This window comes from Dioscorea cayenensis, chromosome 6 (assembly GCF_009730915.1).
Source record: "Dioscorea cayenensis subsp. rotundata cultivar TDr96_F1 chromosome 6, TDr96_F1_v2_PseudoChromosome.rev07_lg8_w22 25.fasta, whole genome shotgun sequence".
Taxonomy (NCBI): domain Eukaryota; kingdom Viridiplantae; phylum Streptophyta; class Magnoliopsida; order Dioscoreales; family Dioscoreaceae; genus Dioscorea; species Dioscorea cayenensis.
The window spans coordinates 19,532,249-19,549,830 of NC_052476.1; the positions used below are offsets into that span (position 1 = coordinate 19,532,249).

The 17,582-nt window shown below is 36.7% G+C and overlaps 1 protein-coding gene across 4 annotated transcripts; it reads left to right on the plus strand.

Moving 5' to 3' along the window:
* Positions 1-309: 309 nt before the first annotated feature.
* Positions 310-14,708, plus strand: LOC120263370 (protein PAT1 homolog). Of its 4 annotated transcripts, none has more exons than XR_005537084.1 (6): positions 310-486; positions 1,823-1,983; positions 2,491-2,547; positions 3,677-3,746; positions 10,669-12,898; positions 14,464-14,708. XR_005537084.1 is itself a non-coding variant. In XM_039271237.1 (5 exons), exons 1-5 carry the CDS (start codon positions 408-410, stop codon positions 12,753-12,755), a joined length of 2,454 nt encoding a protein of 817 aa, XP_039127171.1. In that variant the 5' UTR covers positions 310-407; the 3' UTR covers positions 12,756-13,451. The 4 variants fall into 4 exon arrangements, 1 of the variants encoding a protein (XP_039127171.1); XR_005537085.1 differs by lacking the exon at positions 14,464-14,708 and adding an exon at positions 14,414-14,433; XR_005537083.1 differs by lacking the exon at positions 14,464-14,708 and adding an exon at positions 12,992-13,451.
* Positions 14,709-17,582: the final 2,874 nt, after the last annotated feature.

Here is a 17,582-nt window from a genome sequence, read left to right on the forward strand (position 1 = left end):
TATAAAACTACATGCAATTATCTAAATTTAAGGGGGTTAGGTATAATTATAATTTTTTTTTTGGGTTTTTTCTCAAATTTAAATTTATTTTAAGGGTTGAGTGATGATGCTAGCCAAACAACACTCACTAACTAATAAAGCATCCAAAGAAAAACTTTAAATATTTTTAACTAGGTCCCCCGAAAAAGATTGATTTATTTACAAATCCTTTTTAAACTTTTTTTTTTCTTTAGAATTATTTAGAAAAAGCCCTTGAAATTTTATTTATTTACTTATTTATATTTCTTATTTTTATATTTATCGTGCGAAGGGCTTCAAAGGCCACGAGAGCTCTCGGATCTCAGCGAGGGTTTCTCTTGCTTTCGATCTTTTCTAGGGTTTGGGGAGAGCTAGGGTTTTGATTTTGGATGGAGGGGCTTGAAGTGGAGGACGATAACGCTAATCCTGGTATGGGATTTGATGGATTCGATGGTGTTCGACAGCCAGGTGATGAATTTTTTTTTTACTTTGTTTTGGGTGTTTGATTTTGTTTGTGAATCGGTTTGTAGATCTTCTTGTGTTGTTGGTTTGGATGAGAATTTTGTTGAGTTTTTTAGCTGTTGGATAGCCTGGAGGAAGCTGGAATGCTGCTTATTTGGTAGGAATTCGTGTTTTTGTTTATTGGTTTTGTGGTGTGATCTGGTTTTGGTGCTGTCGAGATTGAGATTTAGAGGTTGTTGGTTGTGTAGAAGTTGGTGATGGATTATTGCTTGGATTGGACTGCTTCATATTGATGGGAATGGCTTTTTGTTAAGCACTTCTACTGTTTTAGTGTGAGAATCTGGGTTTATGTCACTGCCATGGAATTGAATTCTTGTTTGGATTCTCATTTACTGCTTTGCACTTGGAGAGATTTGTGCAGGTTAGATTGATGAGGAGAATGTATCCTTGGAAGGTCTTTTGGGTGCATTGAGCCTGTGTAGCAGATCTTGTAAATTGAACTGATTTGTAGTTTGTAATACTGCTATCATAGGAACTTGTTGATTTTTCATGCTGTTGGTGGTGGTGTTCTGTGATAGGATTCAAAGCCAAAGCTTCTTTTTGTATGTATTTGGATTGGATAGAGTCTCGAGGTAGCTTGATAGGTGCTTAATTTATAGAAATTATTTCTTTTTCTGATTCTTATTGTAACCGTTTTTCAGTAATTTTGAGACTCAGATTAGTCTTTGTCGCTCGTGGTAAAGGATGTTGGAGCTTGGATTAATTAATACTTGGATCCTTAAAATATTTTTGTTATTGATGTTGTGCTACGATCATATCTCTGTCTTGGAAAGCAGTTCTAATGTGCTAGTATGAAAGTTTGGTTTCCTGTGGCTGATTATTGAGGTGTTTCACTGCCATCGAATTGAATTCTTCTCCGGAGGATTGCTGAACATTGTCACTATTGTCTCAAGTCCAATCATTTAGATGGATGCATGCTCTCAAGGTCTTTTGGGTGCATTGAATATGCACAGCTGAGCTTGAAAACTGAGCTGATTTATGTTTTGTGATATTACTAACATGGAACATTGCTGATATTTCTTGCCATTATTGGTAATTTGTGACGAGCGCTTAAGCTAAGGCTTCTTTCTGTATGTATTTAGTTTGGTTCATTCTTATTTTGAATGCCTGTTTAAGTTTTTCTATCCTGTGTTCAACATGTATGTATGTTCATCAAGTTTTCTTCCCTTGTGCAAACAAATTATGTGGTCATTCCTATGTTTGTGAGTTGCTGTCATTGGTTTTTTTTGGGTTTGTTTCTTCAGATAATTTATTGCTTAAATTGGATTTCTGGTCTTTGCAGGTGTGAAATTCGATGCCTCACAGTATGCATTTTTTAATAAGGGTTCTGTGGAGGAAGTTGAGTTAGGAGGGTTAGAAGAGGATGATTATATTGGGAATGATGGCTTTGCTAATCTTGATGATGAAGACTTCAGTTTTTCTGCTATTGGGGACAGAGAAGAGGTGATTTCAAATGGACATAAGATAGTAATTGGATGTCTCTTTTCACTGTACATATTGTTGTTTCTGTCAACTTTGATAATGGATGTGTGGGGTTTTCAATCTTTCTTTGCAGATTGTTCCAAGTTATTTATATTTTGAATTTTTTCCCCGTCCCTGTTAATTGGACCCTAAAGAGGTGGTATTCCATGCTTTAGCATCATGCTATATACATGTTCTTAATCTCTTTTTCTCCTTGCTTGGCCTTGGATTCCTTCAGCAGTTATCTTTTTGTTTGCTTTAAAAGAAAAATCTTTATGATTTTCTTTTGTTCTTTTGATTAATCTATCTTTTATACATGTATTTCTAGACTTTATGTTTTTATTTATTTATTTTTTTATTTCCCTATCTGGGAGTTGGCTTCATTATTCCTACCTATTTTTTTTTATGATGTATGGAAAATTTCTCACTTGGAGTTCTCTGTTTTATGTGAGTGTTACTTGATATTATTAACAGAAGTTTTTTTTTCAGTGTGAAGCGTTTGGGACTTTATCTGATATGGATGATCTTGCAAGCACTTTCTCAAAGGTTAGCCTTTTCTATACATCTCAATTAATGTGATAAAATGATTCAAATCAATTGGTCATGTGAGGGATTATCCTTTCTTTTAAAGTTGGTTCGTTTGTATCAACACTTGCGTTCTTGCTCAATGGCGCTCACTCGTATGACTGTATCTGTTCTTGTCCTTTTAGTCTTGGTCATTAATTTTAGTCAGTCTTCTCGATATTTGTAAATGAAAAACTTTTATAATGTTCATTTTAGTTACAAATTCCCCTTTTCCAATGTTCCCTTCAACTTATTTAAGGTTATTAGTCATCTCTCACGATTCAACGAATTAGTCATAATGATGAATTCCAGCATTCTAATGAGGAGCAATAAATTTATTTTTTCATAAATTATGTGCGTTAATATCTCTTTAAAATGACAGAGAGAACTATAGGTTTAGATTTCTTCAAAAGTCCACCTTGTATTGGGATGAAAATTATACATTTGATTAGCCCTCTATAATGGCCATTTAGCACCTGCTACTTGTCTGAGTTGCGGAAGATTTTGAATTGTGTGTAATAAATTGGCGTATGTACGTTTTGTTCAATAGGTTCATGCATAATGCATCATCAGGCTACATTTCCTTTATGAAGTTACTGGTCAGATAAAAAACTTTTGAACGGGAGGAACCCTCTGGAGTTGATAAAAATATCAACAATGCAAAGAAAAGAAGATTTTGAATGTCATACATTGGAAAACATTCATGCGTTTGATCTCATGGAATGTCTTTATGGCACACCATAACTTATTCAATCAACCCATTTGTACGAGATTTAAAAATAAAATTTTAATTTGAAACTTTAATGCTTGGATTGGTATTAATTATCATAGTGTGATCAACTTAAATTAATATTTTTTTTCCTTCAAACCAATTTTCAAAAAAGACTTCCTTAAACAAACATCTTTATTTACCAACCAAACACAACTTTATAGAACTTCGGTCATCTTTTCATTTTTTTTTTCAACCTTAACTTTGTCATTATACTGCTACAATATTTCATTTTATTGTTAATCTAGTTAGGATCACGATGTCCTGGATATTGTAATTGCTTTCTGCTTGTCATGCGATCTTCATATTGGGATTCTTGTTTGTTTCCTTTGTCACTTGCAGTTGAACAGGGTTGTTAGTGACGCAAGAGGTGTTGGTGTCATTGGTTATAGAGGATCCATTTCTAGAGAAAGTGAGTAGTTTTCTGTCATTTCAACTCCCTTTGACTAGTTGTTTTTCTAGGTTCTTTGACAACTGAGATATCTGTAAAACTTGCTTTATGATACTTGGAACTTAACATTTGTTTTCCATTTGTCTAATCTAAATTATGCTAAAGTTGAGTACGTGTAGAAATTGTTTGTTTTTTGTTGTGGTTTTAGGATTTTATATCAGCAAATAACTCAAAATCATTTATATTTTTCAAGAAAGATTATGTTTTAACTAGCTTACTGCTTCTTCTCTGTTTCTTTGTTCTCCAACCTAATAGGATTAGGAGCATCTTGCTGTTGCAACTTTATTTTTAATGATGTGTTCCTTCTGTGTTCCTTCTATGGGCCAGTTTTGCAGATGGAAGCAATATGCACTTTTTAATGTAGGATGTTTTTGCTACTTGATTTCCTTTCTTTGTTTCTCAATCCAAACAAATTTTCTTTAATTCATTGGAAGAGGTTATTTGACAGTTGCCCAGAGCAATTGATTTAATTATTGGTGTTCTGAAAAGTATTCATTGCAGCCATCCGATTGTCTTGCTCTCCTACCATTATGATTGGAGAATGGCATTGGCCATTGGGCATAAAAGCTGCTGGCGCCTATCCGTATAGCGGCTTGGTGTGGCCCCTTGTCACGTTCTCCGGCGTTTTCCCTTTATTGCGATTTCTTCCTTGTGACGAACCTATGATGAATGTGGAACTCGTTGAAGGGAGCTCCTAACCTTAGACTAGTTAAGATGGAGAGAGTCTTAAACCTCCAGAGATATAATCAAATTCAGCTTGTCTTTATTCTCCCAAATCATCTTCTTAAATAGAGCTTACATTAGAAATTATGAAACTAGAATTAAGGACTGAAATTAAGGACTCTTGATTGAAATTGAAGTACTTGCTAAAACAAACTATATTTAAAAGGCATAAAATTATTGTTTGTCTTCATTCCTATCTTTGGCGATATTGCTTGCAAAATGAGATTCTTCAAATTAGGAATGAAATTATTTGCCTTCCTTCCTATCTTGGAAGCTTGTGATCTGCTTATCCTGTGGTCCAAGTCTCTCATAAGTCTTACTTACAAAGGCATCCGTAACATTACCCCCCATTTGGACAAAGAGCTTGTCCTCAAGCTCGAAATATGGATAAGCAGCATGGAAATGATCAACTTTTTCCCAGGTAGAATCTGTTGGGTGTGGAGCCAGACCAATGGACTAGGATTTCTCAATGCCCACGGTTAAGACGTGAGCGCAGAATAGCACAAGGATTAGAAATGAGTCTGCCTTCCGTTATCGGCAGTAGAGTGGGTGGAGTAGTTGGGGATAGCCCCGCGGAAAGCCTTGAGAAAAGAAACATGGAAGACATTATGGATTTTACGTTTAGATGGTAACTCTAATTGATATGCAACTTGCCTGATCTTGCGTAACACTGTAAAAAGCCCATAGACCTTGGGGGTAAGCTTATGGCAAAGCTTTCCGGTCACCGATTGTTGCCGATGAGGATGTAAACGTAGCCAAACAAGTGAGCTTGGATTATATTCCACATCCCGATGACCTTTATCATAATATTCCATAATGCGGTGCAGAGCCTGTGGAAGCCGAACTCGAATGTCCTGCAATGCTTAATCCCGATCAAGCAATGCTTGATCTATTGCATCCACTTTCGAAGAACCAGCCACATAAGACAACAAACGAGGTGGATCTCGGCCATAAACAACTTTAAAAGGAGAGGTGTGGAGAGAAGTATGGAAGAAAGTATTATAACAGTATTCACACCAAGAAATCCAAGTGACTGATTGCTTAGGTTGATCGCCGACAAAACAACATAAGTACATTTTAATAGTTTTGTTGACCACTTCTGTTTGCCCATCGGTTTGTGGGTGGTAGGCAGAAGAGAAGGCCAATTTAGTCCTTCACAGGCGAAAAAACTTTTTTCCAAAAAAATTACTAGTAAAGACAACATCTCGATCATATACAATAGATTCAAGAATATCGTGCAAGCGTACCACTTGCTCAAAGAAAATATGGGCCACACTTGTAGCTGCATATGGATGTGCCATTGGTAGAAAGTGGGCATATTTGGAGAACCAATCAATAATAACAAATATGACTGTTTTGCCACTTGATTTCGGTAATCCATCGATGAAATCCATCGAAACATCAGCCTAAACTTGTATAGGCAATTGGAGCGGCTGAAGTAACCCAGAGGGGCTCAATTGCTCAACCTTGTTATGCTGGCACATTGGGCAAGCTGCCACATATTCCCTAATTGCTGATTTCATGCCTTGCCAATTAAAGTCACAACGCACCCTTTGTAAAGTTTTTTGAACATCTTCATGTGTGCCATCATAGAATCCTTATAATATGGAAGAAATAGTGGAAGATGTTGGCAACAGATAAATGCAACTTTTTGTAGAGAAGAAGCCCATCTTGCAATGACCAACAATCATTTACCTCTCCACGGTGAACTTGATCGCGCAGTTGTCGCAAAGATGCAATCTCTTGAATTTCTGCTTTGATAGCATCAAACAAGAGCACACGAGGTTGGGTAATCGCATGCAGCAAGCCTTCACTGACAATCTGGCACGATAGCGCATCAGCAGCGTGGTTTAAATTCCCAGCCTTGTATTCCACATGAAAATCAAATCCTATAAGTTTACTTATCCAGTGTTGTTAAGGAGATGTTGTGAGTCGTTGCTCGAGCAAATACTTAAAGCTGTAGTGATCGGTAAGAATAATGAAAGATCTGCCCAAGTAAGGGCGCCAATATTGCACCACTTTCGCTAATCCAATCAATTCTCTTTCATAAGCTGGCAATTTGAAATGTCGGGCTGCAATATATCTGCTGAAAAAAGCAATGGGATATCCATGTTGTTGTAGGACAACACCAATTCCTTCTCCAGAGGCATCACACTCCATGACAAACTCATCTTCAAAATTAGGTAGCTGCAAAACTGGAGCGGTTGCCAGAGCTTGTTTGAGTGAATGAAAAGACGCTAACGCCGCATCAGTCCACTGGAAAGAGTTTCTTTTGAGCACACTAGTCAAAGGAGCTGCAAGTTGACCATAATCCTGAATAAACTTGTGATAATAGCCCCAATCCCAAGAATACTCGTAGAGCAGTCAGGATTGTGGTTGAGGCCAGTTCATTACAGCTTGTATCTTGCTATTATCAACCGAAACACTTGCAACAGACACAATGTGGCCGAGATATGCTACTTAGGATTTCCCCAAATGAGCACTTAGATTTCTTCAAACAAAGATGATGAGCTCGCAATAATTTAAATACCACTCAAACATGGAGCAAATGATCACTCCATGTCTTACTATAAATTAAAATGTCATTAAAAAAAAAACAAGAACGAACTGGCGCAAGTGTATGCGAAATACCTCATTCATAAGGGCTTGAAAAGGTTGATGGTGCATAGGTTAACCCAAACGGCATAACCAAGAACTCAAAATGGCCATGGTGTGTCCGAAAGGCGGTTTTCTCAATGTCATCTTGATCCATGCGGACTCGATGGTACTTTGACTCGAGATCAAGTTTAGTGAAAAAATTGAGCCCCGTGTAGTTCATATATTAGTTCCTCCACCACTGGTATAGGGAATTTGTTTTTGATTGTTTTAGCATTAAGCTCTATGTAATCCACACAAAATGGCCACGTACCATCTGGCTTACGGACCAATAGCACAAGTGAAGAAAATGATGACCGAGTAGGTCGGATAATTCCTTGCTGAAGCATTTGTTCACATTGCCTTTTTATTTCATCTTTTTTGGGTGTGGATACCTATTGGGACGGACCAGCACAGGCCCCAATTCTGGCTGCAAACAAATGCGATGATCACAATTGCATAGAGGAGGTAATCCTGTAGGCTCATGAAATAAATCATGAAACTTGCCCAAAATCTTGTCTAACTTGGCGCGTGACATAGATGATTCATGTAATAAATGAAGTCAACCACCATTAGAAGTCGTTGTCCCTGAAGAGTGATGGTGGCACCACCCAATTCAAAGCTCATAGTAAGGGAGACAAACCCATAGGATCAGTCCCAAAGTTTGTAGCCATTTGATTCCTAAAACAATGTCAAAACCATCCAATTGAATAACAAAAAAGTCAGTAGTAAAAATATTGTCAACAACTTGAAATGATACCGCCTTGCAAACTCCCTTGTTAAAAACCTTCGCTCCGTTGGCCACAGATACACTTAAACCTGATTGAGGTTGAACAATCAATCTGAGGCGTTGGGCTGCTGTAGAGCTAATGAAATTATGTGTGCTCCCAGAATCCACCAACCCAGTACAAGATGTTCTTGAATTACAGCCCGTAATTGCATAGTCCTTGCATCTTGTTTTCCTGTTATAGCATGCAAAGATATTTCAGGTTCCCTCGTTTCATCTTGGTTTTGCGCAAGGTCATCATGATCCTCTACTTCCAACTAAAATAATTTTGGTGCCCAAATGCATATGGTTCATCACAGTTGTAGCAAAGGCCCTTTGCCCTCCGTTACGTCTTTTCAACACGGTTTAACTTCTTGATAAAAGGAGTAGGCACATTCCCTAAGTTTGAACTTGCCACTAGTGCCCCACCTAGCCCAAAGCTTCCTTTAGGAATAGAAGAGGAAGCTATTGCAGCCATGCTGGTACCTTTTGTGCTTGAACTGATGGTTTGCCAAGGCCCTCTTCGCATGATTGTCGCCCTCGCTAGTTGTTGTTTCTTCTCATAGGCTTGTGCCAAGTTCATAATTTGAACAAGGTTTGGAGGATTTTGCATCTCCACATCCAACCTAATAGAATCAAGTAATCCTGCAGTAAATAAATCCACCTATTGATCTACTCGCACTGAATAGGCACGTGCTAATAGACCTTGAAATTGGCGTTGATAATCCTCCATCGTTCTTGTCTGTTTCAAATTAACCAATTTTACCTAACGGATTATTGCGGAGTGGTGGGCCAAATCTTAGAGTGCAACACTCCTTGAAGGCCCCCCATGTGAGATTTGATTCTTCCCTCTCGATTTGATAATACCACAACTGTGCTTCGCCCAACATGTGGAAAGCTACCAAACCAACTTTATCTATTTCAGCGGTCCGTTGATTGGAAAAGAACTTCTCGCACCGGTGTAGCCATATCAAAGGATCATCCGATCCATCAAAGGTTGGAAAATCAAGCTTTGTGTACCACGGCATCACTCCAGATCCCGTTAATGGTTCTGAGCGATGGTAGTTGCGGTTTCCCAAGTTACTGCTGCTTACACCTCCATCCGACTCCCTACCACGATTTCTATGGGAACCATGAAGAAGCTCCTGTAGTTGCAGTGACAAGTGTTGTAGCTGAATTCCCAAGTTTGACTCGGTTTGGGCCACTCTTGCTTCCATTCGAGACTCGGCTTCCACCAATCTTGCTTCATTTGTTGCTTGTGCATCTTGTAGAGACGCCCATAAGTCTTCTTTTGTGTTGGGACTGCCCATGGTGTTTGTCTCTGGTACCAAGTTGTCACGTCTCGGGTTATGGATTGAGTCACCGGGCGATGAATGGGAAAATCCACTTCGAATGCCAGTGTCTTCCCTTTATTGCGATTTCTTCCTCGTGACGAACCTATGATGAATGTGGAACTCGTTGAAGGGAGCTCCTAACCTTAGACTCGTTAAGATGGAGAGTCTTAAACCTCCAGAGATATAATCAAATTCAGCTTATCTTTATTCTCCCAAATCATCTTCTTAAATAGAGATTACATTAGAAATTATGAAACTAGAATTAAGGACAGAAATTAAGGACTCTTGATTGAAATTGAAATTCTTGCTAAAACAAACTCTATTTAAAAGGCATAAAGTTATTGCTTGTCTTCATTCCTATCTTTGGCGTATTGCTTGCAAAATGAGATTCTTCAAATTAGGAATGAAATTATTTGCCTTCCTTCCTATCTTGGAAGCTTATGATCTCCTTATCCTGATCTCTCATAAGTCTTACCCACAAAGGCATTTATAACACCCCTTTTCTGTTAATCCGACCTGCCAAATTTTTTTTCTGTGTCCATTGATCTGTTCTTGTCTAGCTGTAGGTAGAAAATAAGCTGGATGGACTTTGTAGCATGATCATCATTTTCACTCCATCCATTTAAAATCTTGTGCAAGGAAAAGGAGCTATTATAATTATTGAGGACATAAAATATGAAAATCTTTAGCTTGAATAATGTTGATTGAATTGAAAAAATCAGCAAAATTTTCAGTGCAAAATTTTATTTCATTTACCCGAAGGTGCAATTCCGTTCTAATGAAATGTTTTTACCCGATATTATGTTTATGTGGAAACATGTGTCTTTTATTCGACACAAATTCCTAAGCTGATCAAAAGTCACCTCACTGAGATCAGTGTTCGAGTTAATGTTTGTTTCTTCTTTCTGTAGTGTGATCAACCTGTGATTCTCAAGGAAAAGTGTTAATAACCATGATGGCGCTGTCCAGAAACTATATTTTACATTCTTGTTGTTTTCATTTTTCTGTATGATCAAAATGGGCCACCTGTAGAGGTAGGTCGTACATGCATCTGCTTCTGCTGCATGTTCTATTTTGTTTCATCCTGATAATGTCTCTCTCTGTTCTTTTCTCCCCTCTGTTTTTTTTTTCTTTTTTAACAAAGAGGTTAGAGCAATGGCTAGCTTTCTATTTTCCTTTTAGCTTTGTCATTGTTATTTTGCCACTTGTTGAATTATAGGTTGTTGATCTTTTGGCCTCGTCTGATTTATTTTCATGCTATAATTTCTATTACCCCTCAAAATATTTGTGCACTTTGCTATCCTCTGGTTTAAATGTTAGAAAATTTCTATTGCTAATTTGATTCTTCTATGTTTGGTTGTGAATTTCCTAAGCTAGTCACTGTTTTCTGCTTGTCTTGACTTGATGTGGTTATTTTGTTTTTTAGGTTCTTCCACTGCAGATGGGACCAGGGAATTGGATTTAAATTTGCTAGATCAGCAAGTATTTGATGCTGAAAATGCCCATGATGGAAATAGATGGTCATTACCTCATCCCTCCAAATTATCTCTTGCAGATTCCAAACCAATATCCAGAACATCCTCATATCCTCAACAGCCTCAGCAGGAAAATGACATAAGTGAACCAATTATTTTTCCTAAATCAGCTTTTATTTCATACCCACCACCTGGTGGGCGGTTACAGGTTCCTCCAAATCAATCACATCAACCAAGTATTTCTTCTCCTCATGGTGGGATGCAAATCCCCTTCTCTGCACCCAATTTTTCTCATTTCTCTGGTTCTCAACATCATCTGGCTGGAATGCCTCATGGCCTGCCCCATAGTGGGAATATTGCTCAATTTGCCCCTGCGGGACATTCTGCTAGCAGCCAACAGCAGAACCATTGGTTGAATAAAGCCAATCCTTTTCCAGGAGAGCGTCCCAATTTGTTATTACAGCAACAGTTTCCTCATCCAAATGGTCTGATGTCTTCTGAACTTTTGCTACACCAACAAAATAGGCTGCACCATATGCAACCACCTATACCACACTTCTCACAGTTGCAGCCCCAATTGTTCAGCCCACACCTGTCGCAACCACAACCACAGATGATGAACAACTTTGAAGCAATGGTTGGGACAAATAATATCAGGGACCAGAGAATGAAATTAGCACTGAGGGGAAGACAGAATTTGTGGTTTCCTCCACAGGGTTCAGAGGGCAGCAACAGTAAAAGTGAGAGTGTGTGGCCAAAGTTCCGATCTCAGTATATGTCTGCTGATGAGATTGAAAGCATACTGAGAATGCAGCATGCTGCAACCCATAGCAGTGATCCTTATGTAGATGATTACTATCACCAAGCCTGTCTGGCAAAGAAATCTGCTGGATCAAGATTAAAGCACCATTTTTGCCCTTCTACCATTAGAGATTCTTCTCGAGCTCGTACCAATAACGAACCACATGCATATCTGCAGGTTGATGCTCTTGGAAGGATTTCATTCTCCTCTATTCGACGCCCTCGGCCTCTTCTTGAGGTTGGGTCATTGTCCAATTCTGGTGATGTCCTTGACCAACAGTCTTCTGTGAAGCCTCTTGAGCAGGAGCCAATGCTGGCTGCAAGAATTGCCATTGAGGATGGTCTTTGCCTTCTTCTTGATGTTGATGATATTGATAGGATGTTGCAGTTCAACCCTTCACAAGATATTGGTTCACAGCTTAAGCGGAAGCGACAGGTCCTCCTTGAGGGGCTTGCAGCATCACTGCAGCTAGTTGACCCACTTGGCCCTGGCAAAGCTGGTCATTCTGTTGGGCTTTCCCCGAAGGATGACCTTGTGTTCCTTCGTCTTGTATCGCTTCCTAAAGGCCGTAAACTTCTTTCACGCTACCTTCAGCTTCTTTTTCCTGGCAGTGAGCTTACACGTGTTGTCTCCATGGCTGTTTTCCGCCACTTGAGGTTCTTGTTTGGTGGGTTGCCTTCGGACGCAGGTGCAGCACAAACAACCATCAATCTTGCAAAGATGGTTTCTTCATGTGTACAAGGTATGGATTTGAGTGCTCTTAGTGCATGTCTTGCTGCTGTGGTTTGTTCATTAGAACAACCACCTCTTCGTCCACTTGGAAGTTCTGCTGGTGATGGTGCCTCTATGATCATAAAATCTGTTTTAGAAAGAGCAACGGAACTCCTCACTGATAACCAGGCTGCAAGCAAGTACACCATAGCCAACCGAAACTTATGGCAGGCATCTTTTGATACTTTCTTTGGGCTTCTTACAAAGTATTGTCTAGGCAAATATGAAACTATAATGCAATCATTACTTATCCAGGCACCAAATGTGTCTGCCATTAGCTCAGAAGCAACAAGAGCCATAAGTAGAGAAATGCCTGTGGAGTTGTTGCGAGCAAGCCTTCCTCATACTGATGAACAACAACGGAAGCAATTGCTTGATTTTGCTCAGAGATCCATGCCAGTCACTGGTGTTAATGCTAATGGGAGTAGCGCAGGGTCAATGACTTCAGAATCAGTGCCAAGTTAAAGCCACTTGGTTACTTTGATGGGGTGTGGTTTATTTTCATGGGATCCCACAACCATCTTACATTTTACTCGAATCATTTTATTTAAGGATGTGCTGCAGTTGGCAAAGTAATGCAGTAGATACCTAGCATCTTAAGAAGTCAGGTAACCTACTTGATGCTACTACCATCACTTCTAAGGAATTTGTTTCGTCTTCCCTTCGATGAACTTATAGTTGCTATATACATATTATGCTAGAAATTTGTGGGAGTTGTGAGTGGAAGTTTCTTCCAAGGAGCTTAATTTTGGTGCTCCATCTTAAACTCCAGATGAAAGTAGTGCCATAGAAATTGTACAGGTTCTGTTTTCTGGAGTCCTTACTCCACTGTTCTTTCAAGGAAATGTGGAATGCCACAAGAATGTAAGTGTTTATGTAGCTCTTGCTTGGTGAGGCATAAGACCTGTGATCGTCACCACATAAACTTGATGTCTGCAGGATGCATCTTTCCTTCTTTGGTTCATTGATGTCTTTTCTGCCCTCGTACTCAATGTAGTCAGTAGACTTTGTTTGCTCTCTAAAAGCTGATGCAGTTTCTAGCTTTGCTTTCAGCGTGCAGGTTGTTCTGGAATACTTTTCTCTTATGGATTGTATAATAAACTGTATTCTATTCTATGTGTTGTATCCATTTTCAATAATAAGAAGTTTCCTCATTATGAATCTCCGGTATTATTTTAAACATGACCTGCATGTCTGTTCAGCATTGACAGCAGCTTTGAGGTCATTACAAACCTTAGGTATTATTTTAAACATGACCTGCATGTCTGTTCAGCATTGACAGCAGCTTTGAGGTCATTACAAACCTTATGCATACATTACCGCTTTATCAGTGTGCTTTTCATTGCTATCACTGGAAGTAAATATGCTGAAAATATTGTCATATCATGCTTTGCACCAAGCAAACTCAAATCTTTAGGATTGATGACCAGTTTGATCTCTTATATCAGAGAGTAAAATATTCATATATAGCTTTTGTAGTGGTATCTGCCTCTGGTGTTTGTCTCAGGGTTGATGTGGTGGAATTCTTTGTTGGTGGAAAAGATGAAATGAGTTTGGAAAATTCTTCAATATGTCAACATCAGTGCATCAAATTTTATCTAGGTTAAAGACTAGCTTTAAGCATGATGTCAGTTGTTTGTAGGGCCTAAATTTGTCATAAATTTGTGAAAATTCATGTTTTGATAGGTGGAAGAGGCATTAGAGATTTATGGCTATGAATTATTTTTAATGTTTTTTTCTGTTTACAAGAATTATTTTTGATGTTGACTGAAGACAATTGATGTCTATGAATAAACTAAGATGACTGTTTATTGTCCTTTCAGGCTCTAATAGGTTACTATAGTACAATGTGATGGATATACAAATTAGTCTGGCTGATCAATGTAAATTTGATATGTTGGTTATTCTGCATGATCAATTCTACATATTTGCCTGCTAAGTCACTGTATATTTTTTCTTTTTCTTCTGTTTTGGTCACTGACTTGATGAGTATAGGTGATCGAAAATGGAATCTGAGTTGTTTTTGTTTTGTTTAGCCTTTTTTCCTTTTTTTTTTTTCCCGTGAATAAATTGACTTTTTTCAGATATAACTGTCTAGTACATTGCATTTACTTGTTGGGCAGATGCTTCCTCCGGTCTTGTTCTCAGGTTTTCTCGTCTTCACTCTTTTCAGTGACGTGGTGCAGCCCATATTCAATCATCATTCACCATCAATGTATCTGGTCTAAGATAGATGAATTTCGTCGGCAGGTTTTGATTCTAAGGTACCAAATTTTTTGCCTCATTACTTTCGTGAAAGTTCATAGAGTTCCTCGCTACTTTTCTTTTTGTTTTTTCCTGCATATGTCTAGTTTATAAACTTGAGAATATCCATATTGTGATGCATATTTACTTGCTCAAAAGGATGTAATAATAAAATTAAATTCATGAGGCAGGTTATTTTTGGCTGTTTTATATATATGTATGCTGCTGAATGATGCATTGTGTGGATTCCTTTCCTTCTTGTTTATATTCAAAAGGATCATATTTATGTTCATAGATAGATGCCAAATGGAGGTCCCCAGCCATTCCATTCCCTGCTTCCTCTTTGCCCAACTAAATCTTGACATACCTTAATTTACTATTCTTGTAATTTCTTTATCTTTGTAGTAAATTGAATGGATAGCAGGTATTAGTATTTTATTTTTGACAGGGTTAGGGTTTGAGGGTTTTAGGGTTGGCATTGATGGCCATTCATTGAAATGGCTTGCAATAAGATGCAAAAGACTAAAGAAGGTTTCTTGATGTTAATCCATCCAATAAGTGTTAGGTACAAGGTCCTTGTTCTTTCTTTGGATGGGTCAAATGTTGGACTTCTTGATCAAACCTAACTCTGTATTTAGCTGATAATATTCTGATTGTGACCTTATTACTTCTGTTAAAACATTACTATTTATTTATTTATTTTTAAATCTAATAGAATATAATAAGCGGAAGGAAAGATACTCCTTTCATGAATAGAAATATATTCCTTCCTTAAATGGGTATTTTATATCAAAATAATGTAATGATAATAGAGGTATTATGTGGTTCATCTGTACCTGTTATATGTCATCTTTGTTGTATTTATCTTTACTTTTTTTTTTTCTTAGAAAACATAGTGATGCATGTTTAGAATGGAAAATTTAGAACATCCAAAGCCTCTCATATTGCTTTATTATTTGATTTTAGTTGTAGAACATGACATGTTGCACAATTGATTTCTTTCCTTCTTTTAGAAAAGAAGGAAAATAATAATAATAATTGTGCTTGTGTACTTTACCATTTACTTAGAAAAGAAGGAAAACAAAAATCAATTGTGTAACATGTCTTGTTCTAATTATATTTGTATTTTACCCTTCAACAATTTCCACACTTTGAAAATCTAATGTTAATTAGAAAGAGACAGGGAGTTAGGAAGACACTTCTAATTTGACAACTTCCCTTAGTTTTATATATTATTTGAATTAAATCCATTTGCATGTCTTATCAACCCTTAATTTTGTTTAAAAAAAACATGTAAATATTAAAAATAATTTTAATGATGTATATGTTTAGTGTTTAAAGAGTCCATATGGTGCATTGTTACATTAGCATGCATATAAAGTGATTAAAGTGAATGTTATATTTTAAAGTCTCTAATGGCAAAACACATTCATTTATAACATCCAAACCTTCTGATCTTTCTTTAAAATTTAAATTTTGGTTTTGTTATGGAACAACACATGTTCCACTCTGTTTTTTCATAGGGTTAAGGTACATTCTTGGTTCATGTATTTTGATGTATTCTTCACTTTGATCTTTATATTTTAAAGATATACAATAAGATCCTTTTATTTTCTAATATTTGTTTTAGAGGGTCATTGATTATGTATATGGGTAAATTTTTTTGATAGGGCACCAAACTATGACCTTTTTTTATTTCAAGGTTCAAACTTCAATTTGAATCAAAATAGTTATCCAACTTTAATTTTATTTCACAAGGTAGTCAGTCTAGGGAATCCGGTTTATTTTTTATGATAGGATGTTGGAAATTCTTTGTAAACAAAATAAACTAATGCTAGCATTGGCGGACAGTATGTCGTGTCATGTCTCGGCAGAGAATTTTCAGCATCTACATCATACATAGAAATCTCTTGGGTAATCACCCAGTAAAATAAAATTAAAGTTAAGTAATTATTTTGTTTCAAATTGAAGTTTGGACTCCAAATGATAAAAAGCCATAGTTTATCACCTTGTCAAAAAAAATTAACAGAGAGAGAGAGAGAGAGAGAGAGAGAGAGAGAGAGAGAGAGATGGGAATAATTGAATAATAGAATGGATGAAAAAGTTCCATTGGATTTGGTAAGTTCCATTGGATTTGGTAAGTTCCATCAATGAGTTACTATCAATTGAAAAGATCAATTGTTTTCAATTGATAGTCAGAAGATTCAAATGGATAACCAGACAGATGTCATGCACTCATGGATAGCTTAGTTTAACCAAAGCATATTAATTTATTTCTATATAGTATACAATTAACTATTAAAATCAACTCATTATCTTAATCACCAATCAACCACTGCCAATGGTACAAGTTTTAAGTCATCTTCATGAATATTATAATGAACATAGGGTCACTTTGCTTTCTTTTTTATGTTTATTGAATGTTTTTTTAAGATATATCTAATTATTTAAATGAACAATTTGTATTGGTGGAAAGCTAACAAGTACGGATAAACTGTTTAAAAGAATCACATGTCCTTTAAATTGTTTGGTGCCATCTTCTTGCCTAATTTTTTTTTTCTCTCTCTCTTCTCATCAAGTGGGAAAATGACATGATGAGTATCATTTGAAGAAAATTAGTTATTTAGAGGCCATACATCTCTTACAAGTCTGGTTGAGTATTTTGTGAACTTTCAACTTTCAAGGATTAGACTTTTTAATCACTGTGAATTTGGTTTTAATTTGTATATTATTATTATTATTATTATTATTATTATTTGACCCACTAAAGTTTTATTTTTTCCGAAGTTAAACTAGTCCGAACGAGATACTGAAAACTCTATAAAAGATTGATAGTTTTTATTTTTATTTTTATTTTTTGTATATATAAAAATTTAAATTTAAAATCACTTATTTAATTCATGCAATTTTTTTTTTATTTGGATCAACTCTTGTATTATAAGGAGTGTAGCATATTATTTTGAAAAAATTAAATTTTTTTTTTTTTGTGGTTTTCCAATTTTATCAAATAGGGATGGAGATTTTTCTTGGTTTTTAAATTATATGGTT